Below are 23,546 nucleotides of genomic sequence, written 5' to 3' on the forward strand. Positions count from 1 at the left end.
CCGCGTAGACGTTCTCTGTTTGCGTGAGTCCATAACTTAAGTTTCCCCTTCCTTTTGTTAGACAACATTTCTTATGCATTTGAGATAGACTCAATCACAGCAGTACTTCGCATTTCTCAATAAATATGGAGATGTCCGAATGTTGAAAACCAGACCGATAATAATTAATGAGAAGAATGACCACCGCCCTTTAAGGACTATAAAAGGTTTCGTTTTTTAGCAAGAGCAGTAAAATGTAAAAGAAGCATTAATTACCGATTCAAAAATTAAGTTGCATCGGCCGGGAATCGAACCCGGGCCGCCCGCGTGGCAGGCGAGCATTCTACCACTGAACCACCGATGCTCACAGATATCATACGACAAAAATAAGTTATTTATAAAATAAAAATTTGATGCCAATTTGTTATAATTTCTGTCAGAAACTATTTAAATGGTTATTGCATTTCATATTTATAGATTATTTTAATTAGAGCTGTCGTCTGTTCCATTCATATGACACGACTGATGCTTCTTATGTTGTATAAAGCAAGAAGATGGTAGGACACAGCATCATTTGATTTTAATGAGACTAATTCATTGCAATTTTATCACAAATCTTGAATTATGTTTCAGTATTGACTTTAAGAATTTATTGTTCATTCATATTTTCCGTTACAATGAATGAAAAAGAAGAAACTATTTTGAATGTTATAAGCGACATAAAAAAAAATTATAATTTTGTGCGTATATACATAACATCGCTTTGGGTTTTTTTTTAATCTTCAGAAATGTAAACAAAGGCACGTGTGTACTTATACCGAAGGATCGCCAATGTATGAATTTGAATCTGTTAAATACAATTTAGGTCTTTACTTTTCATAGCTTATTTTACATTTAAAGTATACATATATATATATATATATATATGTCTGTGTTCAGAAAACCGGCAACTCCAGAAATCCGGACCACTTCCGGTTCTAATCCTGCCGGATGTTCGGTCTGGTTCTGTGTGCATTTCATTTCGGTAGGCGGAGTATCATCTTCGGGCTCTCTCTCCTCTCGAAAGTCAAACAAACTAGCATTTGAAGTCAGGTCCCCCGCAACACTTTAGCTGTTCCGTACTGTGTTCCTGCTTCACAGTCCTTCTAGTAGTCTGCTTCTAGTATTTGTTTCCTTTTAGATATTCAAACTGGTGTTCGTTTTTGCAAAGTTCCTTGGACGCCCGTTTCACGTACGGACGGTTGTTGCTTGTTTTCGGCGGTCTCTGGTCACAAGGAAAATGTCTTCAGACAGCATTGACGAGGAAAACGATTTTGTTGGCGAGTACAGAATTGGCATCAAAAGACCTCTACATTTTGTTTTCAAAATTTCTAACAGAAAAGAAAATCTCCATTTTTTTCAACGCATTCTTGGAATGAGGGTAAGTAGTGGTAATTTATTGTTGTTTAATTCCCACTCTGGGTGAGTCCTAAATTGGGCCGTCCCTACTGTGGTCATTCTGTGTTTATAAGCTACTAGTATACCCGTGTTGTTAAAAATGCCGACAGTTTTATTAATGTTGGAAAATGGTACATCACACGATGGGGAAAAAACCCATTAATAAATGCCAGCAATCTAACAAATATATGTACATACTCAGAATTGAAGCACTTGAAGAATTAGATACGATTGTAACGTCTCGGTTGAAAATATCGCACTCATAATGCATGTGTGTACACACTCACACTCATATATATATCAGCATACATACATCTGGAGGTCTTTCAGTTTCCATCTACCAAATCTACTCACAAGGCTTTGGTCAGCCCTACAATATAGTAGAAGACAATATAGGTATATATGTACTAATATACATACACACACACACATATACGCATATATACATATATATATATATATACACACACACACACACACATTTATTTATAGACATCCCCCCCTCTCTTTCTCTTATATATATATAAATATATAGTGCCGGTGGCACATAAAAAGTACCATTCGAGCATGATCGTTGCCAGTGCCACTTGACTGGCTCCTGTTCTGGTGGCACGTAAAAAGCACCATTCAAGCGCGGTCAATGCCAGTGCCGCCTGACGAGCCCTCATGCCGAGGACACATAAAAAGCACCCCACTCTTGGAGTGGTTGGCGTTAGGAAGGGCATCCAGCTGTAGAAACTTTGCCAGATTGGATTGGAGCCCGGTGCAGCCTACTGGCTTGCCAGCCCTTAGTCAGACCGTCCAACCCATGCTAGCATGGAAAGCGGATGTTAAACGACAATGATGATGATGACCATAAGTGATAATTAATGAACTGATTAAATATGTGATTTATATACACCGACTGTGCACTTTTAAGTTAAAAGTGCACAGTCATTAAAGTTGAAGTTTAACTTGTAGGTGAGTGAAAAAGAGATTTAATTTTTTTATTATTAAAAACTTAATGAAGTGGGAGAAAAATTCTTACTGGAAAAAGACATGGGTTTTAGGGGCAAAAAGGATTTTAAATATTGAATCATTTCTCAAAAACAGAAAAAAAAATATCTTTCACATTTGCAATTTTTCTTGCATGAAACACTGGAATATTCTTTTCTACTCTAGGCACAAGGCCCGAAATTTGTGGGGAGGGGGCCCAGTCGATGAGATCAACTTCAGTACGCTACTGGAGGTGGTCTCTGTTTTTCCATACATGATCAGCTATACCCGATTTATCAATATCTCCTTGTGTCACAGCTTTGTGATGTTGCTCTACCCTTATTTTGAGGGGACGACATGTTAAACATTGTGTTTACAACAAACAAGATGAGGACAAATATCCATCAAATGTAAATAATGTACACAATTCCTCATCTCTCAAATACAGAACTGTTTTAAACATATAATCCTGTTAGCTTTCATTTCTATCAATTGAGGACATAAAAACTGTTTTAATCAGTAGGGCTGGTTACTCTTGTTTCCCCTTATCAGATCTTTTACAGGCAGCAAACTACTTCGTTTGCAGGAAGTTTTTTTGCTTTGTTTTTCATCTTCCTTTTATTACTTTTAAAAACAAAGGCAAAAAAAAAAAAATTTTGGTGGTGGTGGTGGTGGTGGTGGTTGGAGTGGAAGGTCTTAATTGCAAAGTGGATAAACTGATTCTCTCCCTCTCTCTCAGTTTTAATATATATTTCTTTACTACCCACGAGGGGCTAAACGTAGAGGGGACAAACAAGGACAGACAAAGGGATTAAGTCAATTGCATCGACCTCAGTGCGAAACTGGTACTTAATTTATCGACCCCGAAAGGATGAAAGGCAAAGTTGACCTTGGTGGAATTTGAACTCAGAACATAGCGGCAGACAAAATACCTATTTCTTTACTACTCACAAGGGGCTAAACACAGAGAAGACAAACAAGGACAGACAAAGGGATTAAGTCGATTGCATCGACTCCAGTGCATAACTGGTACTTAATTTGTCGACCCTGAAAGGATGAAAGGCAAAGTTGACCTTGGCAGAATTTGAACTCAGAACATAACAGCAGACGAAATACCTATTTCTTTACTACCCACAAGGGGCTAAACGCAGAGGAGACAAACAAGGACAGGCAGACGGATTAAGTCGATTATATCGACTCCAGTGCGTAACTGGCACTTAATTTGTCGACTCTGAAAGGATGAAAGGCAAAGTTGACCTCGGTGGAATTTGAATTCAGAACGTAACAGCAGACAGAATACTGCTAAGCATTTCGCCCGGTGTGCTAATGTTTCTGCCAGATCGCCACCTTAGTCTCAGTTGGTCACACTTGGGCATCCAATTAGAAAGTGGAAGAAATATTGAGGACTCTATCCTCACACAGGCAGGAGATCTAGGGGCAGCCTGAGATTGAAATGGTTGGATAATATACACTTAATCAGTTGGGAACACCCAGAAAGTGTAATGGTAGTTGTCTCTGATAGGACCCTATAGAGGAGGTACCTGAAGTCCTTGCTCACACGACTCTCCTAGGGATAGTGGGCAGGGGAGATGGATGGGTGGATGGTAAATGACCCAAATTTTTTTTTAAATCCTCGCAGACAATCCTGACAGGCTGTGCAATCCACTACTTGTAGCTTAATATGGTAATCCTGAGACTACTCAATAATGGTTGACCCAGGGCTAAACAACAACCTCTCCCGCCCCTCACTAGTCTCTCAGAAAATGTCATCTCCTTTGTATTGTAAGCAAATACTTAGTGTACATTGTAGAGTTTATCAATAATTATTGATTTCCAATATAAGCAAAAGGTCACGCAATTTGAGGGATGGGTTTTGCAGTTGGCTATAAGTGACACCAGCTCTTGGCTGGGACTGTGTTTTATAAGAATCCGAAGGATGGAATTACAGTTGACCTTAGCATATCTTCTGCAGTTAGTGTTGTTGTTGTTGTAGTAGTATCTGTGCTCACCTCAGCATTACAAATCTTTGTGTCAGGTTTTGTGTTGATTTGACAACTGGAACATAGTATGTGTGTGTGTGTGTGTATATATATATTATATATATATATATATATATATATATAGTGTACATGTATGTGTATGTATGTATATATATATATATATCGTCATTTAACGTCCGCTTTCCATGCTGGTTGGACGGTTTGACTGAGGGCTGGCAAGTCAGAAGGCTGCACCAGGCTCCAATCCAATCTGGCAAAGTTTCTACAGCTTGATGCCCTTCCTAATGCCAACCACTCTGAGAGTGTAGTGGGTGCTTTTATGTGCCACCAGCACGAGAGCCAGTCAGGCGGCACTGGCATCAATCACACTTGAATGGTGCTTTTTATGTGCCACCGGCACGGGAGCCAATCAGATGGCACTGACAACAATCATGCCTGAATGGTGCTTTTTATGTGCCAATCAGCCAGCACTGGCATCGACCATGCTCAAATGGTGCTGTTTATGTGTCACCGGCACAGAAATGATCTTGGGTTCAGTCCTGCTATGTGTAACCCTGGACAAGTGACTCAATTTCATAGATGGTAACTAAAAGTAGCCTTGCATGCACACACACGTGTATATATGTATATATATATAATGTGAATTTAGAAGGACATATTATCTGGGCAGATACTGTGGTGGCTCTCAGTTATGTTCCAGGTTATGGCTAACTGCATTGATTACTATTTAATGTCTATGACTATGAGTTTGTCACTCATGTTATGAATTCCTCCCATGGGTAATTCCATATCTGCTTCACATTGTTCTGAATTAATCATGCATTATCTCATAGCTTTGAGATTTCAATAATGTGATGGTTTATTTTAGAATGACGTTGTAGAGTAGGTGTGAGAGGCTGGATCTGTTGTGTATGAAAATAAAAACAACTAGGATATTTGGCTGAATGAGTAAAAAACGAGGAGGGTGCATAACATTACATTAAACAATAAGTGCCAAAATTTAAACACAACAAACGGGAAATTCACACACAAGACAGGATGTTGCTAATTTCTCGTTGGTTATCATCCAATGGATCCTTAGAATTTCATGCCTTTAACGAGGAATTAGCAACATCCCATCTCGTGTGTGGGTTTTCTGTCCGTTCCTTTATGGCTTCTTTTTAAATTTTTGGAACTTAGAATATTTGGGCCAGACATGGCTGACTTAAACCCTTTCGCATTCAGATTATTCTGTCAAAAGCAATGCTTATTTATTCACATTGCTTTGAATTAATCCTGCATTGACTTGGAGCTTTGAATTTCGATGATTTGATTGTTTAATTTTAGAATGACATTGTAAAGTAGGTGTGAATGGCCAAATCTGGCAAGTTTGGACATAAAATAGGTAGAATATTTGGGCCAGATATGGCCAGCTAAACCAATTAGCATTCAGTTTACTCTATCAAATGTAATGCTTATTTATCTACTTTGTTTTGAGTTAATCCTGTATTATCTCGTAGCTTTGAGATTTCAGTGATGTGACTTCATTTTTAGAATGACATTGTAGGGTAGGTGTGAGAGGCTGGATCTAGCTAATTTGAACATAAAACTGGTGGAATACTTGGGCCAGATACAGCTGCTTTAAATGCTAAAGAGTTAAGTGTCACGTCTCTCCAAAACTGTAATTTAATAAATTACACATATTTATGGATTTCTAAAATTGAAGACTCATCGTTATTCTTATCACAGGTGCTTCCAGCAGGTTCTCGTTCACAATGACAAGTCATTTCTTGGTAGTAAAAATGTCCCACTCCCCTCCCCTTCCACCATCACTTGAGATTCCGTTTGTTCACCTGCAGTTGTCACCTTCTCATTTGACAGCGATAAATACTTCTCTTCCACCCTACAAAATGACAGCTGACATCTTCGGCTCCCCTACCACCACCACCACCAACACCACCTCATTATGCAGCACCTGCTATCATCAAAAGATTTTGCAAGCCTAGACATAGACTGGCACTTGTAGGCTCACACACACACGTACTCATGGATACACATAAACACATGCATAGGCATGTACTTACATACATATCTCATTCACTCATTATTCAGCTGTTTGCTTTAAAACATATTGACAAATTTTTATTTGTTTTTCCTTCTTCTCCTCCTTAAACCTTTAATTGCCATCTCATCGGCACCTTTTTCTTCTCTTTCTTTCTTTCTTATTTGTTTGTATGTATCTATGTCTGTTTATATAACTTGGTGTGTGTGTTTATATATATATATATATATATACACATATATATACATACATACATACATACATCTAATATAGGATAAGATTTTCGAAAAAATTTTATCAGTGGCCAACATACTAAAAAATACCATTAAAGGTTAAATTTATAAACAACTTCTAAATAAGGGCAAAGAAAAAAAATTCCAATGCCAAATATGCCGAAAATAGACATAAATCGTCAATAACCACATTGGCTGTGGTAAGTAGCTTGCTAACCAACCACATGGTTCTGGGTTCAGTCCCACTGCGTGGCATCTTGGGCAAGTGTCTTCTGCTATAGCCCTGGGCCAACCAATGCCTTGTGAATGGATTTGGTAGATGGAAACTGAAAGAAGCCTGTCGTATATATGTATATATATATGTATGTGTGTGTGTGTGTGTTTGTCCCCCCAACATCACTTGACAACCGAAGCTGGTGCGCTTACGTCCCTGTAACCTAGCAGTTCCGCAAAAGAGACTGATGGAATAAGTACTAGGTTTACAAAGAATAAGTCCTGGGGGGCGATTTGCTCGACTAAAGGCGGTGCTCCAGCATGGCCACAGTCAAATGACTGAAACAAGTAAAAGAGTAAAGAGTATACACAATACAGCAAAAATAACCTGCATTAAATATAACTGTTAGCCGATGTGGCTTTATAAACACCTTTGCTTATGTTGTATGGTGCACGTACACTTGTCTGTACACACTTACATGAAGATATAAGCATACGCACACACATGGTTTGGTACATATATATACACTCACACACTGACTTTAATAGATATTTTGTGTTTATAAGAATGCAGAGGATACAGTTAATTGATCCATTCTGTAAGGTAAGTTAGGGTTATTAATTTGGTTAATGATTACTCAAATACTTTCTCACTGCATAATTTACAGATAAACAAAATATATATGACCAAAGCCTTGTGAGTGGATTTGGTAGACGGAGACTGAAAGAAGCCTGTCATATATGTTTGTGTGTCTGTGTTTGTCACCCCATCATCTCAATGCATGATACAACATTATATCTGAATTAAAACTATATAACAGCCGGCACTGTATCAGTATTACTTATTTTATTGTGTTTATATATATTATATATATATAATATATATATATATATATATATATATATATATATATATTATATATATATATATATATATATAGGCGCAGGAGTGGCTGTGTGGTAAGTAGCTTGCTAACCAACCACATGGTTCCGGGTTCAGTCCCACTGCGTGGCATCTTGGGCAAGTGTCTTCTGCTATAGCCCCGGGCCGACCAATGCCTTGTGAGTGGATTTGGTAGACAGAAACTGAAAGAAGCCTGACGTATATATATATATATGTGTGTGTTTGTGTGTCTGTGTTTGTTCCCCTAGCATTGCTTGACAACCGATGCTGGTGTGTTTACGTCCCCGTCACTAGCGGTTCGGCAAAAAAGAGACCGATAGAATAAGTACTGGGCTTACAAAGAATAAGTCCCAGGGTCAAGTTGCTCGATTAAAGGCGGTGCTCCAGCATGGCCGCAGTCAAATGACTGAAACAAGTGGAAGTGAAATATGAGGGGGGGTGCTGTAAAGTTCCTGGCTTTCAGTAAAAGAAAATGCTGGAGGATCAGTTAATTATCATTATATTCAACTCCTTCCTCTCTCAGATTAATACACTTATTGCAAGGGTCCTTCAGTTTTTCTAAGCCCTGCAAAAGAACTCGGAAGGTTGGGTCTCAAGCCAGGCCTTTTGCGAAACCCTTAAAGCCAGGAAATTTTCAGCCTCCACCTCCACACGCACAAGCACATTCATTCATTCTTGGTGTGCTTATTTTCAGGTGCTGCGTCATGAAGAATTTGTTGAAGGATGTAAAGCTCATTGTAATGGGTAACTATTAACTATTTTTTTTTTTATTTATATGTGTCTATGCATCCATCCATCCATTCATTGATCAACACTTATACCTATTTCTTTACTACCCACAAGGGGTTAAACACAGAGGAGACAAACAAGGACAGACAGGCGGATTAAGTCGATTATATCGACCCCAGTGCGTAACTGGTACTTATTTAATCGACCCTGAAAGGATGAAAGGCTAAGTCGACCTTGGTGGAATTTGAACTCAGAACGTAACGGCAGACGAAATACCACCAAGCATTTCGTCCAGTGTGCTAACGATTCTGCCAGCCCGCCGCCCTCTAAAATACAGACGAAATACCTATTTCTTTACTACTCACAACAGGCTAAACACAGAGAGGACAAAGACAGACAAACGGATTAAGTCGATTATCTCGACCCCAGTGCGTAACTGGTCCTTAATTTATCGACCCTGAAAGGATGAAAGGCAAAGTTGACCTTGGTGGAATTTGAACTCAGAACGTAATGGCAGATGAAATACCGCTAAGCATTTCGCCCAGCGTGCTAACGATTCTGCCAGCTCACCACCTTATTGATCAACACTTATACCCTTAATCTAATCCTCTGACACAATCACTTGTAACACAGGATGTGACAGGGTGGACCCTTTCTTATTACTGTTACAGTTCAGCTAACGGGCTTCCACATTGTTTCCATCAACCCCTTTTTCGCTTATAAACGTATTAGATTGACCTGAGGCTATGATAAATGATGCGTGCTGAAGATGTCTCTTAATAGAATTGAACCTGGGACCCCGTGATTCTGAAGTTTATTTATTAGCCTTCTTATTGAACCTGTGTCAGCACATACGTAAATTTGAGCAGAGGCTTACCTTTGAATCTTTTTGTCTTTTACTTGTTTCAGTCATTAGACCTTGGCCAAGTTGGGGCATTGCCTTAAAGAATTTTTAGTCAGAGCAATCGACCCCAGAACATTTCTTTCTCTTTTTAAGCCTGATGCTTATTCTGTTGATCTCTCTTGCTGAACCACTATGTTAGGGGGACATAAACACACCAATATCAGTGGAGGCACAATGGCCCAGTGGTTGGGGCAGCGGACTCACGGTCGGAGGATCGTGGTTTCGATTCCCAGACTGGGCGTTGTGTGTGTTTATTGAGCGAAAACACCTAAAGCTCCACGAGGCTCAGGCGGGTGGGTGGCGACCCCTGTTGTACTCTTTCGCTCCAACTTTCTCTCACTCTTCCTTCCTGTTTCTTGTCCCCGACTTCCTATGCAACCGCTGAGCCTGGATGCGCATTCATCCATCCATCGATGCTCTCGGTGTCGGGGGTTGACCTGCTTTCTTTTCTGCAGGTCTTACGAATCGCAAAGGACCACGTTTCGGACTTCTCCCACTACAGAGGCGCGATCTTGCGAGCTCTGGGACGAATGGATATCTCATGTGGTCCACTTATCAGAAAAAGTTGCCTGTGCCTGCCCCACAATCTCCAAATGTAGGCCCTGCACTCTCCTATTGAGGGTCCTACACCATCCTGTTCTAGACCCTATACTGGAATATTTGAAGGATCAACCATTCTTTATTCCAACGGCATTTGCCACTGGAATAAGGAGTGGTTGGAGATCACGCGGTCGTTAGCCTCAAATCGCCAGGTCTGGTCAGCGTTTGTGAGAGATGCAGCATTGAGGATAAATGAAGCCAGCTCAACCCACCCCGGGTGAATGCTGTTTCAAGTCAAGTCAAGTAGACCCTATACTGTCCTAATATAGACTCTACACATTTCTATTGCAGCCCTTATGATGGCCGGTGGAGCAAAACTATGATAGGTTATGGCAGTGAGGACAGTCACTTTGTAATGGAATTGACTTACAACTATAATATTGGTTCTTACCATCATGGAAATGATTTCTGGGTAAGTACTCTGGTCCCTGTGTTGCTTTTTGTTTTGCTGCTGGAAATCGTTTGACCCTTCTTGCTCAAAAGGTTTCTTGGTTTCTTCATATTTTGGCAATAAAAGGAAAAAGTAATAGCAAAACGGAGATGAAGCGTGGAATTTTGTCGGTGAACAGGTCGCGGTCTCAAAGCGACGGAAATATTTTGACAAATTATATTTAAATGTTGAAGTGAATCTAACGGTTGTTTTTGTGTGTTTCCTAAATGGCTTATAAACACCTTCCATGCTGCAATTGTTAATAGCAAACTATTTTCAACTTATAAGGTGTGTGTGTGTGTGAGAGAGAGAGAGAGAGATAAAGAGAGGCTAATGACTGGCTTTCTATCCTGGATCAGATGTGTACGTGTACTGGGCCAAATTGTGGAGGCGCATGGCTTAGTGGTTAGGGTGTTGGACTCATGATTGTCAGATTGTGGTTTCGATTCTGGGACTGTGTGGCAGGTTGGGTTCTTGAGCAAAACACTTCATTTCATACTGCTCCAGTCCATTCAGCTGGCCAAAGTGAGTAACCCTGCGACGGACCAGTGTCCCGTCCAAGCGGGGAATATATAAGCCATGAAACCAGGAAACTGGCCCTTATGAGTCAGCATGACTCGAGAATCTAACTTTACCGGGCCAAATTCTCTGTAGTAGTTGTTTTGGCTCACCAGATTTTGAACCCAAATCTCACCTAATGCTGACTTTGCCTCTCCTCCACCCACCCTAGTCATAGAAAGCAGGTAATGAAAACTCTCAGCATTGCTATAAGTGTTAGAAATACAGCCAGTTATGACCACCCTTGGCTATTTTCCACAGTGGTATCTCTGTAAGTTTTATGACACCATAGACCCATATCTGGAAAATACCCGTCTGTAGTGCCAGCTTGGACAAGATCTTCATTTTTATAGAACACCAGACTAGCAGTTACTCCTTTATGCTAATGATCTCCAAAGAAAAGACAAGGGCCAATTCAACTTGGTGCCAGTATTGTTAAGGGAGCTGCTGTCAGAAGGTAAAAAATTAGAATGTTTACTGTAGGGGATCTCACCCAAGGCTCTGACAATTCTGTCAGACCCTGGCCTTAGACTGCTGGTACTCTATCTATAGACCAGTGGCACTTTATCTATCAGCAGATAGTACTTTATGCTGGATGGTGGTACTTTATCTGTTGGATGGCAGTACTTTATTTGTTGCTTGATGGTGCTATCTCTGTCAGGTGATTGTACTCTGTGTGTTGGCTGGTTGTACTCTACGTGTCGGCTGATGGTACTTCATCTGTCAGCTGGTAGTACTTCATTTGTTGGCTGATGGTATACTATCTACCAGCTAAGGCGGCGATCTGGCAGAAACGGTAGCATGCCAGGCGAAATGCATAGCCGTATTTCGTCTGCCTTAACGTTGTGAGTTCAAATTCTGCCGAGGTCGACTTTGCCTTTCATCCTTTCGGGGTAGATAAATTAAGTACCAGTTATGCACTGGGGTCGATGTAATCGACTTAATCCGTTTGTCCCCTTTATGTTTAGCCCCTTGTGGACAATAAAGAAATAAGAAACGGTAGCATGCCGGGCGAAATGCATAACCGTATTTCGTCTGCCTTAACGTTGTGAGTTCAAATTTTGCCGAGGTCGACTTTGCCTTTCATCCTTTCGGGGTTGATAAATTAAGTACCAGTTACACACTGGGGTCAATATAATCAACTTAATCCGTCTGTCCTTGTTTGTTCTCTCTGTGTTTAGCCCCTTGTGGGTAGTAAAGAAATAGGTGTACTATCTATCAGCTGATCACACCCTGTCTATTGGGTGATGGTGCCCTATCCATTGGCTGATGGACCTTTATCCACCTGCTGGTCATACTTTACCAATCAGTTGGTCATACTTTCTCCATTGGCTGGTGATGCCTCATTCATTGATGGATGGCAAAGTTGACACCAGTGGGATTTGAACTCAGAATGATGAGAGTTGGGACAAATACTTTGTGAGCAGTTCTCACATTACCAACTTTAACAAGGCAACCACTTTTCACATCCAATACACAACAAAAAGTTTATCGCAATATATTTATATATATATATATATATATATATATATATATATATATATATATATATATATTATATAAAATCCATTCTGTTTGTGTGTGTGTCTTCTAGGATCTTGGGCATCCTCCATCCGATTGCGTTCAAATTTATTTGATATGTAGATACCGACAATATCAGGGCGTGTATAAGTCTTGAAAAAGTTATAAAAATCGATTCCAGTTGAGAATGTGATCGATAAAGCCGTGGGAACGTGCATTTGTAAAATTGTTTTTCTTGGAATAGAAAAAAAGTCTATCTTTATTTCTTCTTTTGCTGGTGTCTCAAATTTAGGTTAAATCAGTGTTCCTGAAAGGGGAGGCCTATGGGACGGTCGGTGAAGTAGTTTTGAGGAAATTTGTTTTAAATGTTTGACAACTCAGCACCATCCATTGGACGGGGGGGGGGGCGTTTTGCTTGTATATATATATATATATATATATATATATATATCTGTATATAATATACACTTCCACAGGCACAGGTGTGGCTGTGTAGTTAGAAGCTTGCTTACCAACCACATGGCTTCAGGTTCAGTCCCACTGCGTGGCACCTTGGGCAGGCATCTTCTACTGTAGTGTTGGACCGACCAAAGCCTTGTGAGTAGATTTGATTGACGGAAACTGAAAAGAAGCCTGTCGTGTCTGTGCATCTGTTTGTCTCCCCACCATTGCTTAACAACCAATGTTAGTGTGTTTTCGTCCCTGTAACTTAACAGTTCAGCAAAAGAGACCGATAAAATAAGTACCAGGCTTACTAAGAATAAGTTCTGCGGTCGATTTTCTTTGACTAAAAGACGGTGCTCCAGCTTGGTCACAGTCAAATGACAAACAAGTAAAAGGATTAAAAAAAAAATGTACACTTCTCCACACAAAGCTATCTAAATGTAACTTTATTTCTCACCATTTGTTTGTGTAACCTCCCGCAGGGCATTACCATCTTCTCCAAGACCATCATGGACAGTGTCCGCAAGAACAAATACAAATTCACTGAAGAACATGGTGGCTTTGCCTTGAAATCACCCGATGGTTACAAGTTCCTCATCATGGAACAAAAAAGTGAAGGGGGTAAGTAACTTGAATTAATGTTTTTTTTTTTTTTTGTATATGGGAGGAGGGGGGGAGGGTAAGGGGGTAGGTATGGCTTCGTGGTTAGGATGTTTGTTTTGCAATCGCATGGCTTTGGGTTCAGTCCTCCCAAGACTCTTTGGATCCTTTGGGAAAGTATTTTCTACCAGAGACTTGAGTCGACCACAGTCTTACAAGTGAAACTGGATTTTTCTCTGATTTCTCTGTCTGAGCTCTCCCCCCCCCCACCCCACTCCACTGCCATCTCTTACTGATCTTTTCTTTCCTTCGTTTCTGTCTCTCAGTGTTTCCCACTTTCTCCAATATCCCCTTCCCTGTCTGGTTTTCCCTGCCCTTTCTCTTTGATTTCCACCACCCCCTTCTCACCCCCCTCCCCCCGATCTTTCCGTCATGCCCTGATGCCTTTTCATTCCTCTGTCTCCAGGTCATTCACCTCACACACAAATAATCTTTATCTCTTTTCAGATCCTGTCAAGAAAGTAACGCTATGTGTCTCAGACCTTACTCGCTCTATTGGTAAGCACACCTCATTTTATATTTTATTCTATCATTCGAGCGTGATCGTTACCGCTTCGCCTTACTAGCACTTGTGCTGGTGGCACGTGAAACATTCGAGCGAGGTCGTCACCAGTGCCACTGGACTGGCTCCTGTGCAGGTAGCTCACAAAAAGCACTATTTGAGCGTGGGCGTTGCCAGTACCACCAAACTGGCCCTCGTGCCGGTGGCACATAAAAGTATCCACTACACTCTCGGAATGGTCGGTGTTAGGAAGGGCATCCAGCTGTAGAAACTCTGCCAGATCAGATTGGAGTCTGGTTCGCCTTACTAGCACTTTTGCTGGTGGCACATGAGACATTCGAGCGAGGTCGTCGCCAGTGACGCTGGACTGGCTCCTGTGCAGGTAGCTCATAAAAAGGATTATTTGAGCTTGGCCGTTGCCAGTACCACCAAACTGGCCCTCATGCCGGTGGCACGTAAAAGCACCCACTACACTCTCAGAGTGGTTAGCATTAGGAAGGGCATCCAGCTGTAGGAACTCTGCCAGGTCAGATTGGAGTCTGGTTCGCCAGACCTCAGTCAAATCGTCCAACCCATGCTAGCATGGAAGGACGTTAAATGTTAACGATGATGATGAATGTATGATTATTTATTCACATTGTTCTGAATTATGCATTATCGCCTAGCTTTAAGAGTTCGATGATGCGATTGTCTATTTTTAGAATAATGTTGTAGGGTACGTGTGAGAGGCCAGATCTGATGAGTTTGAATACAAAAAAGGTTGACTATTTGGGGCCAGATGTGCTTGGTTTAAATGTTAAAGGATTGATCAGCATCGCCTCAAGTTGGCAAGAAAGCCTCTATGTGGTGGCTTGATCTACTTGACATAGTAGTCAAATCTCCCTCAAATCACATACTATACTCTTAGGGAAAAATGGCCACATTGAATTTCAGGTCATCGGTTCTTTGCACATAGGAAATAGATGGAGTGGTCATGTTTGGAATGCTTTTAATCAGAATCTGAATGCCTCTAATCTGTTCTATCAGGACTGACCTGTGGCTAAACAGCAACGGCATCGTAACCTATCCTTAAAATAACAACAAACTTCTCGAATTTGTTTCGTCTTGAAGTAAATACAGAAATTTGTCATCCCCATTTCACTCTGCCTCCCTCCTTACTCATCACCGTCTCTCCTCTTTGTTTGACAGATTTCTGGAGTCGACTCATGGGTATGGCAGTTTATCGTCAGTCTGAGCAGAAAGCAGAGTTGGGGTTTGACGGCACATCCGTAAGTTGTCTCTCTTCTTTTTGTCTGTTCAGGATGAATAGGGTTTGTGTTAGCCTTATTATTATTATAACCTGCGTTGATAAAATTTTCAGTGCTTTTGTCTTGTATTATTGTATACAACTAGCACTATGATCAGGCAACGCCGGGTCATAGTGCAAGTGCATGCATATACAGCTGCGTGTGTGCGCACATACACGCGAGTACTGTCCAAATCTCCGACCAATCACATACAGCTAGCTGGCATTCAATTGGCGTATCAAGTTTCAGGCATTTTGATTGGGTTTTGGATAGAAAATTCACAAAAAAGTCACTTCTATTGATTTCTTAATGGCTTTGCGGGGTGACTGGGGAAATGTAAAGATGTGCACGACCACCCTTGGACGGTTTTGAATGTCCATAGAAAGTGCGAGACCTCTAACTGAAAAATTGTGGATTTGTATAAAGGACACACACGCAGACATTTTGCCATTTATTTATATACTCTTACACTTTTACGTGTTTCAGTCATTTGACTGCGGCCATGCTGGAGCACCGCCTTTAGTCGAGCAATCGACCCCGGGACTTATTCTTTGTAAGCCCAGTACTTATTCTATCGGTCTCTTTTGCCGAACCACTAAGTGATGGGGACGTAAACACACCAGTATCGGTTGTCAAGCAATGCTAGGGGGACAAACACAGACACACAAACACACACATACATATATATATATACATACATACGACAGGCTTCTTTCAGTTTCCGTCTACCAAATCCACTCACAAGGCATTGGTTGGCCCGAGGCTATAGCAGAAGACACTTGCCCAAGATGCCACGCAGTGGGACTGAACCCGGAACCATGTGGTTGGTTCGCAAGCTACTTACCACACAGCCACTCCTGCGCCTATATAGAGATAAATACATTCTTTTACAATAAATATATTCCTAATAGTTGTTGAAATACTTCCTAACAGCAGTTTCTTGGGCCTTCTCAAAATTGCTTGCTGCAGTTTGGCTGTAGTCTTGCCACACCTCCCTCTGTACTTCAACACCCTTCCACCCTGTGTGAGCGTGGTGGTGGTGGGGTGCTATCTCTGCCTGGAATTGGAACTGCTTCCAAGGGGCTCCTTTCTCTCTTTTGCTCTGGCTGAACTCACTGTAGACTATGGCCTTCAGCATTCTGCATTTGGCCTTGGTTGACATGGCTTGCTTGCGTATCTGAACTGTCTGAGCAGCAGCATGGGTTCAGTACCTGATATACTCTTTACTTGTTTTAGTCATTTGACTGTGGCCATGCTGGAGCACCGCCTTTAGTCGAGCAAATCGAACCCAGGACTTATTCCTTGTGAGCCTAGTACTTATTCTATTGGTCTCTTTTGCCGAATCACCAAGTTACGGGGACGTAAACACACCAGCATTGGTTGTCAAGCAAAATTGGGAGGACAAACACAGACACACACACATTCATACACACACACACATATATATATATATATATACATATATACGTCGGGCCTCTTTCAGTTTCCTTATTTCTTTATTGCCACAAGGGGCTAAACATAGAGGGGACAAACACGGACAGACAAGGGGATTAAGTCGATTACATCGACCAAGTGCGTAACTGGTACTTAGGATGAAGGGCAAAGTCGACCTCGGCGGAATTTGAACTGAGAACGTAAAGACAGATGAAAAACTGCTAATCATTTCTCCCCGCGTGCTAACGTTTCTGCCAGTTCGCCGCCTTCTTTCAGTTTCTGTCTACCAAATCCACTCACAAGGCTTTGGTCGATGTAATTGACTGGTCACTTCCCCCCCCACATTTCAGGCCTTGTGCCTATAGTAGAAAAGATTGTTGGTAGTGTTGGATTTTGTGCTGGTGTTTTGATTGTGTGACTGTTAAGAAGTCCATCAAACATCCTTCCAAAATTTCTACAGTGATGCTTATCTCCTCTCTCTATTCTTTCTTCTCTAGTGTAACCTGGAACTCATCAAGATAGCAGAACCGTTTGACCGTGGCACTGCTTATGGCAGGATTGCCTTTGCTGTACCACGACAAGAGGTAAGTGTTGTTGATATTTCCTTTCATCATCATTGTCGTTTAATGTCAGCTTTCCATACTAGCATGGGTTGGACGATTTGACTGAGGTCTGGTGAACCAGATGGCTTGCACCAGGCTCCAATCTGATCTGGCAGAGTTTCTTTATCTTGATGCCCTTCCTAACGCCAACCACTCCGAGAGTGTAGTGGGTGCTTTTACGTGCCACAGCACGAGGGCCAGTCAGGCGGTTCTGACAACAGTCATGCTCAATCCCAACCCAAATTTGACCAACCCTGTTGGTCATATCTAAATGTTGAAGAGGAGTTACTGTACATCAGCTATGGGTAACCTACAGCCCACTTTGCCTTTCATCCTTTCGGGGTCGATAAATTAAGTACCAGTTACGCACTGGGGTCGATGTAATCGACTTAATCCCTTTGTCTTTCGTTGTTTAGCCCCTTGTGGGTAATAAAGAAATAAGACACGTGTCCCTCCAGCCAGGGGACAGCCTACCCCTGTCTCTTGACTCCTTCCAGCACCGTCCATTTTGTTAATGGTCTTTGTTCTGTGAATTTTGCTTTACTTGCTTATGTTAGGGGGCTGGACGGGAGAGAAATACAAGACGCTCAAGGGTGGAGGCCGTGGTGGATAAGTGAGGGCATTGAGGGTGATAGCAGATAAGTGAGGGCATTGAGGGTGATAGCAAATAAATGAGGTGTTAATGACAGATACACGATGGGCTTCTTTCAATTTCCTTCTACAAAATCCCCTCATAAGGCTTTGTTCAGCTAGAGCACCTTTGCCCCTCCTTATGAGAGCTCAAAATCTCTCATGGAAGCACCATCCAACCAAAGTACAAATATATGGGAAATTACTACCTGTATCATCTCTTGTGAAAGGTAGAAGAGTCCAGTTCGCTGGACATTGTTGTAGAGCTGAAAACGAGGTAATTTCTACTCTTCTCCTCTGGAAGCCATCTGCTCGTGATACCAGAGGGCGCACACTCTCCTACCCTGATGTAATCTCCAGGGATACAGGCATCCAGCAACAGGACCTCCGTAATGCTATGATGGACCGTGAAGTCTGGCATGGCATGGTAAATTCCATTGTCTCGACCACGGTCGAACAATAATGATTTACCCAAGGTGCCATGCAGTGAGATTGAACTCAAGAAACCATTGTCGAGAAGCAAGCTCCTCAATCGCATGACCATACCTGTACCTATTGTTTTACTTTGATTGTTTTTCTTTCTATTGTTCAGCTTCCAATCATTCAAAGAACTTTGGAGGAGGAACGCGAAACTATCCTTACCCCTCTATTGGCGCTAGACACCCCTGGGAAAGCCACTGTTGAAGTTGTTATTTGTGCTGATCCTGTAAGTATTCTTGCTTAAAACAATTTTTTTTCAACATTTATCTGATATTTTTATTCTTTTATTGATGACCCTGCAGGTGTTCCATTCCCTTCTTAGGGGTTAGCAGGCAGCAAGCTGGTGGCAGTCATTAGAGCATCGGATATAATGCTTTACAATATTCCTTTTGGCTCTGCAAAGAAGTTCTTGGTCACATCTAAATGTTGAAGATGAGTTACTGTAGATCAGCCATGGGTAACCTGCGGCCCACGGGGTTTTCTGAATCATCATCCTTTAATGTCTGCCTTCCCTGTTGACCGGGGAGCAGCCTGCACCAGACTTCTGTGTCTGTTTTGGCATGGTTTTTACGGCTGGATGCCCTTCCTAACACCGACCACCCGAACAGTTCAATCCCCACTTTACAATCTTCTAGCGTCGATGGACAAGGTCTAGTACAAGGGTTGATTATTTCTTTTCCTTTTCTCTCTGGAAAAAATCTGCTATGTTTACATCTGGACTATGATGGACTCTTCTGGATTACTCTGTCAAATGCGGTGCTTAGTGATTCACACAGTTTTGAATTAATCATGCATTAGCTCATATCTTTGAGATTTCAGTGTTATTGCTTAGATTTAGAACGACATTGTAGGGTAGGTGTGAATGGCTGGATCTAGCCAGTATGAACATAAAACAAGCAGAAAATTTTGGCCTGGTATGGCCAGTTTAACCCTTTAGCATTCAGATTACTCTGATTATTCATTCATATTATTTTGAAATAATCATGCATTGTCTCATAGCTTTGAGATTTTGATGAAGTGATTGTTTGTTTTTGTTTTTAGAATGATATTGTAGGATAGGTGTGAGAGGTTGGATCTGGTCAGTTTGAACATAAAACTAGGTAGGATATTTGGGCCTGATATGGCTGGTTTAAACCAGCCATATCCAGCCCAAATACCCCATGTATTTTACATTCAGACCAACCAGATCTGGCCTTGTACACGTACCCTACAATGTCATTTTAAAAATAGACAATCACAGTCTTTCCAGACTGGTAAGCCATGTATTCAACTCTTCGGCGAGGCCCTTGCTCATCCTATCATACTCTCCTATCCCCTCAATATGATGCTTCACTTAGTTGAGGGATCTTGTCTTGCGTCTTAGGTAACCTCACCCAGTGAAGTGGTTGGTGTTAAGAAGGGCATCCAGCTGTAGAAGCCATTGGTGCTTGACACAGCCCTCTGCTTCATCAGTTCGTTTCTAGCCATCCAACCCATGCTAGCTTGGAAAAACAGACACTCACTCCTGTCCTTCTATCCTTCAATGTGATGCTTCATTTAGTTGTGGGATCTTATCATGTGTCCTTAGTGACCTCACCAGTGCTGATGCCATAAAAAAAAAACACCCAGTGAAGTGGTTGGTGTAGGAAGGGTATCCAGCTGTAGAGGCCATGCCAAAGCAGACAGGCTAGCATGGAAAAATGGACTTTAAATGACAACGATCATCATCATCATTGGAATTTCAAAGCTATTGTATAAAGCAGGATTAATTCAAAACAATGTGAAAAAAAAAGGCAAATAATAGACAGATAAATATATAGTTCAGTACCTCAGTTAGAAACTCTTCTCATACTAAAACGAAATTATGAAATTTGGCAATGGGCCTAACCTGAAGAAATCCTTATCTGAAGCAGTCTTGAGGAACTGAGATGAATTCCTTTTGTGAGAAAATGGTTTATGTTTCCTTGTATTTTCTGTTGCAGGACAATCATGAAATCTGTTTTGTTGGAGATGAAGCATTTAAGGAACTCTCAAAAATAGACACAAATGCCCCTTCACTCTTGGACAAGGTAAGCAAATTGGACAATTTGTTCTGCTCTCTTTCTCTTTTACTTGTTTCAGTCATGTGACTGTGGCCATGCTGGAGCACCGCCTTTAGTCAAGCAAATTTTGTAAGCCTAGTACTTATTCTATCAGTCTCTTTTGCTGAACCGCTAAGTTACGGGAACATAAACACACCAGCATTGGTTGTCAAGCGATGTCGGGGGGACAAACACAGACATATATTCGACGGGCTTCTTTCAGTTTCTGTCTACCAAATCCACTCACAAGGCTTTGGTTGGTCCGAGGCTATAGTAGAAGACACTTGCCCAAGGTGCCATGCAGTGGGAATGAACCCAGAACCATGTGGTTGATAAGCAAGCTACTTATCACACAGCCACTCCTGTGCTAGTCATTGTTACCGAATGAAAGATTCAGATATCCCTGTCGTTGTTTAATGCTCACTTTTTCACGCTCGCATGGGGTGGATGGAATTTGTTGAGGTAGATTTTCTACAGTTGGATGCTCTTCCTATCACCAACTCCTCACTTGTTTCCAAGCAGGGTAATACTTCCTCAGACACTAAACTCTGCTTGTGAAGACCTGCTGAGGCGAGTGAAATCGAAATCAAAATGAAATTCAGTGACGGGCACAAGCACCCTATGAGCATGATTGTTGACAGAGCGGCTAACTGGCTTCTGTGCCAGTGGCACATAAAAGGCACCATTCGAGTGTGATCGTTACCAGCACTTGTGCCCCATGCTAGTAGGGTGCTAAGAGCACCATCTGAGTGTGGTCGTTGCCAGAGCGGCTAACTGGCTTCCATGCCGGTGGTATGTAGGAGGCACCATTCGAGCGGGATCGTTACCAGCATCGCCTTACTGGCACCTGTGCCGTTGGCATGTGAAAAAAAAAATTTGAGCGAGGTCATTGCCAGTACCACCTGACCGTACCCCGTGCCGGTGGCACATAAAAGCACCCATTACACTCTCAGAGTGGTTGGCGTTAGGAAGGGCATCTAGCTGTAGAAACTCTGGTACAGCCATCTGGTTTGCCAGCCCACAGTCAAACCGTCCAACCCATGCTAGCATGGAAAGTGGACATTAAATGATGATGATGATAGTAGGACATGTTCTCATTGGAAGACTGGAAGCAGGAACCATTTGCATGTGAATGTGTGTTTATGTATGTCTCTCTCTGTCTTGATATTGTGTGATACTCGTAAATGGAAGTCATTCATTTCTGGTATTTTAAGTCTGGCTAGCAGGGAACTATCATCTGGCTGGGAAATGGCTATGGACCAGTGACAGGGGGAACATCTGGACACATAGAAAGCCTGCTTCAATAAACTCCATCTGACCCATGTAAACGTAGAAAAATGAATGCTAAGATGATGTTGACAGTATGTGTGTGGCATATGCATGTGTCCGTATCATCATCATCATCATCGTTTAACGTCCGCTTTCCATGCTAGCATGGGTTGGACGGTTCAACTGGGGTCTGGGAAGCCCGAAGGATGCACCAGGCCAGTCAGATCTGGCGGTGTTTCTACAGCTGGATGCCCTTCCTAACGCCAACCACTCCGTGAGTGTAGTGGGTGCTTTTTATGTGCCACCGACACAGGTGCCAGATGAGGCTGGCGAACGGCCACGCTCGGATAGTGTTTTTTACGTGCCACCAGTACGGAGGCCAGTCAATGTGGTGCTGGTTACGGCCACATTCGGATGGTTCTCTTATGTGCCACCGGCTCTGGTACTACAAACTACAAATTCCATTGATGTTGATCGATTTCGATTTTGATTTGATTCTTTGATGCATGTGTATAATATTTCTGATTTCCTCTCATTCTTTCTGCAGGCAATAGAAGGAGATAAAAGTGAAGAATGGTTTGAAAAGAAAGGAAAAACTAAAATCGAAGGCTAAGAGAACAAACTGAAGACTGACTGAAGTTTTTTTCGTTTACATGAAATACTTTACGGGACACGTTTGATTAATTTTTAGTATTATTATCATCATCGTTTGGGTTTGATGTAAATTGGCTGATCCCATTTCATAAACATGGAAGGCACGAACAGTCAGTGACACAATCAAGCCTACTTATAATTTCTTGTGTAGGTAGACAACCACAAATTTGGGAGGGACGTTTCATTATATTGACCCCAGAGAGATGAAAAGCAAAGTAAATCTCGGTTATCTCCCTTTGCTTCTTCACCCCTCCCCCCAGCTGGTGGTTGATTAGGGTTTAATCAAAATTACTAGCCTTGTGTCTAAATTAGAAATTATTATTATTATGGCAGTGGCAAGCTGGCAGAATTGTTAGCATGGTGGGCAAAATGCTCAACAGCATTTCATTGTCCTTTATATTCTGAGTTCAAATTCTGCAAAGGTCCATTTTGCCTTTTGTCCTTTTGGTGTTGCTGAGCATTAGGGGTCGATGTAATTGGCTTAGCTCCCCACTAAAATGCTGGCTTTGAGCCAAAATTTGAAATCGTAATTGTTATTATCGAGGTTTAAGGTGATGAGCTGGCAGAATCATTAGCATGCCAGGCAAAATGCTCAGCGGTATTTCATCCATTCTGAGTTCAACTTTGCCTTTCATCCCTTCAAGGGTCAGTAAAATGAGTGCCAGGGGTGTCTAGCCCTTCCCTTCTACCCCCACAAAAATTTCAGGCCTTGTGCCCATAGTAAAGAGAATTATTATAGCAGAATCAGTTTTGCATTTTTTTTTTGTAACTTTTGAATTCGATTCATTTTAAGGCACACCTGTCGTCCATGTTAATATTTTTTGAAGGGGTATGGCAAAAAAAAAAAAAAAAAAAAAAAGGACTAAGCTATCTTGCATATGAGATTGAAGTGTGCTTTTAAAAAAAAGGAAAATCAATATGGAACTAAAAGAAACGAAATTTCTATCTTATTCTATTCTATGAAACTTTCAAGATAAATTCCTCATTTCTACAAACTGCTG

The 23,546-nt window shown here is 41.6% G+C and overlaps 1 protein-coding gene and 1 non-coding gene across 2 annotated transcripts; one reads left to right on the forward strand and one right to left on the reverse strand.

Moving 5' to 3' along the window:
- Positions 1-272: 272 nt before the first annotated feature.
- Positions 273-343, reverse strand: Trnag-gcc. Its single transcript has one exon. It is a non-coding gene; the product is annotated as a tRNA-Gly (tRNA).
- A 616-nt stretch (positions 344-959) lies between these two features.
- LOC115224320 (glyoxalase domain-containing protein 4) lies at positions 960-22,755 on the forward strand. The gene is made up of 10 exons (XM_029795173.2): positions 960-1,399; positions 8,477-8,526; positions 10,307-10,427; positions 13,451-13,589; positions 14,076-14,126; positions 15,319-15,398; positions 17,348-17,434; positions 18,675-18,788; positions 20,524-20,610; positions 22,439-22,755. Exons 1-10 carry the CDS (start codon positions 1,259-1,261, stop codon positions 22,502-22,504), a joined length of 936 nt encoding a protein of 311 aa, XP_029651033.1. The 5' UTR covers positions 960-1,258; the 3' UTR covers positions 22,505-22,755.
- The last annotated feature ends 791 nt before the right edge of the window (positions 22,756-23,546 follow it).

This window comes from Octopus sinensis, linkage group LG25, assembly GCF_006345805.1.
Source record: "Octopus sinensis linkage group LG25, ASM634580v1, whole genome shotgun sequence".
NCBI classification, from domain to species: Eukaryota; Metazoa; Mollusca; class Cephalopoda; order Octopoda; family Octopodidae; genus Octopus; species Octopus sinensis.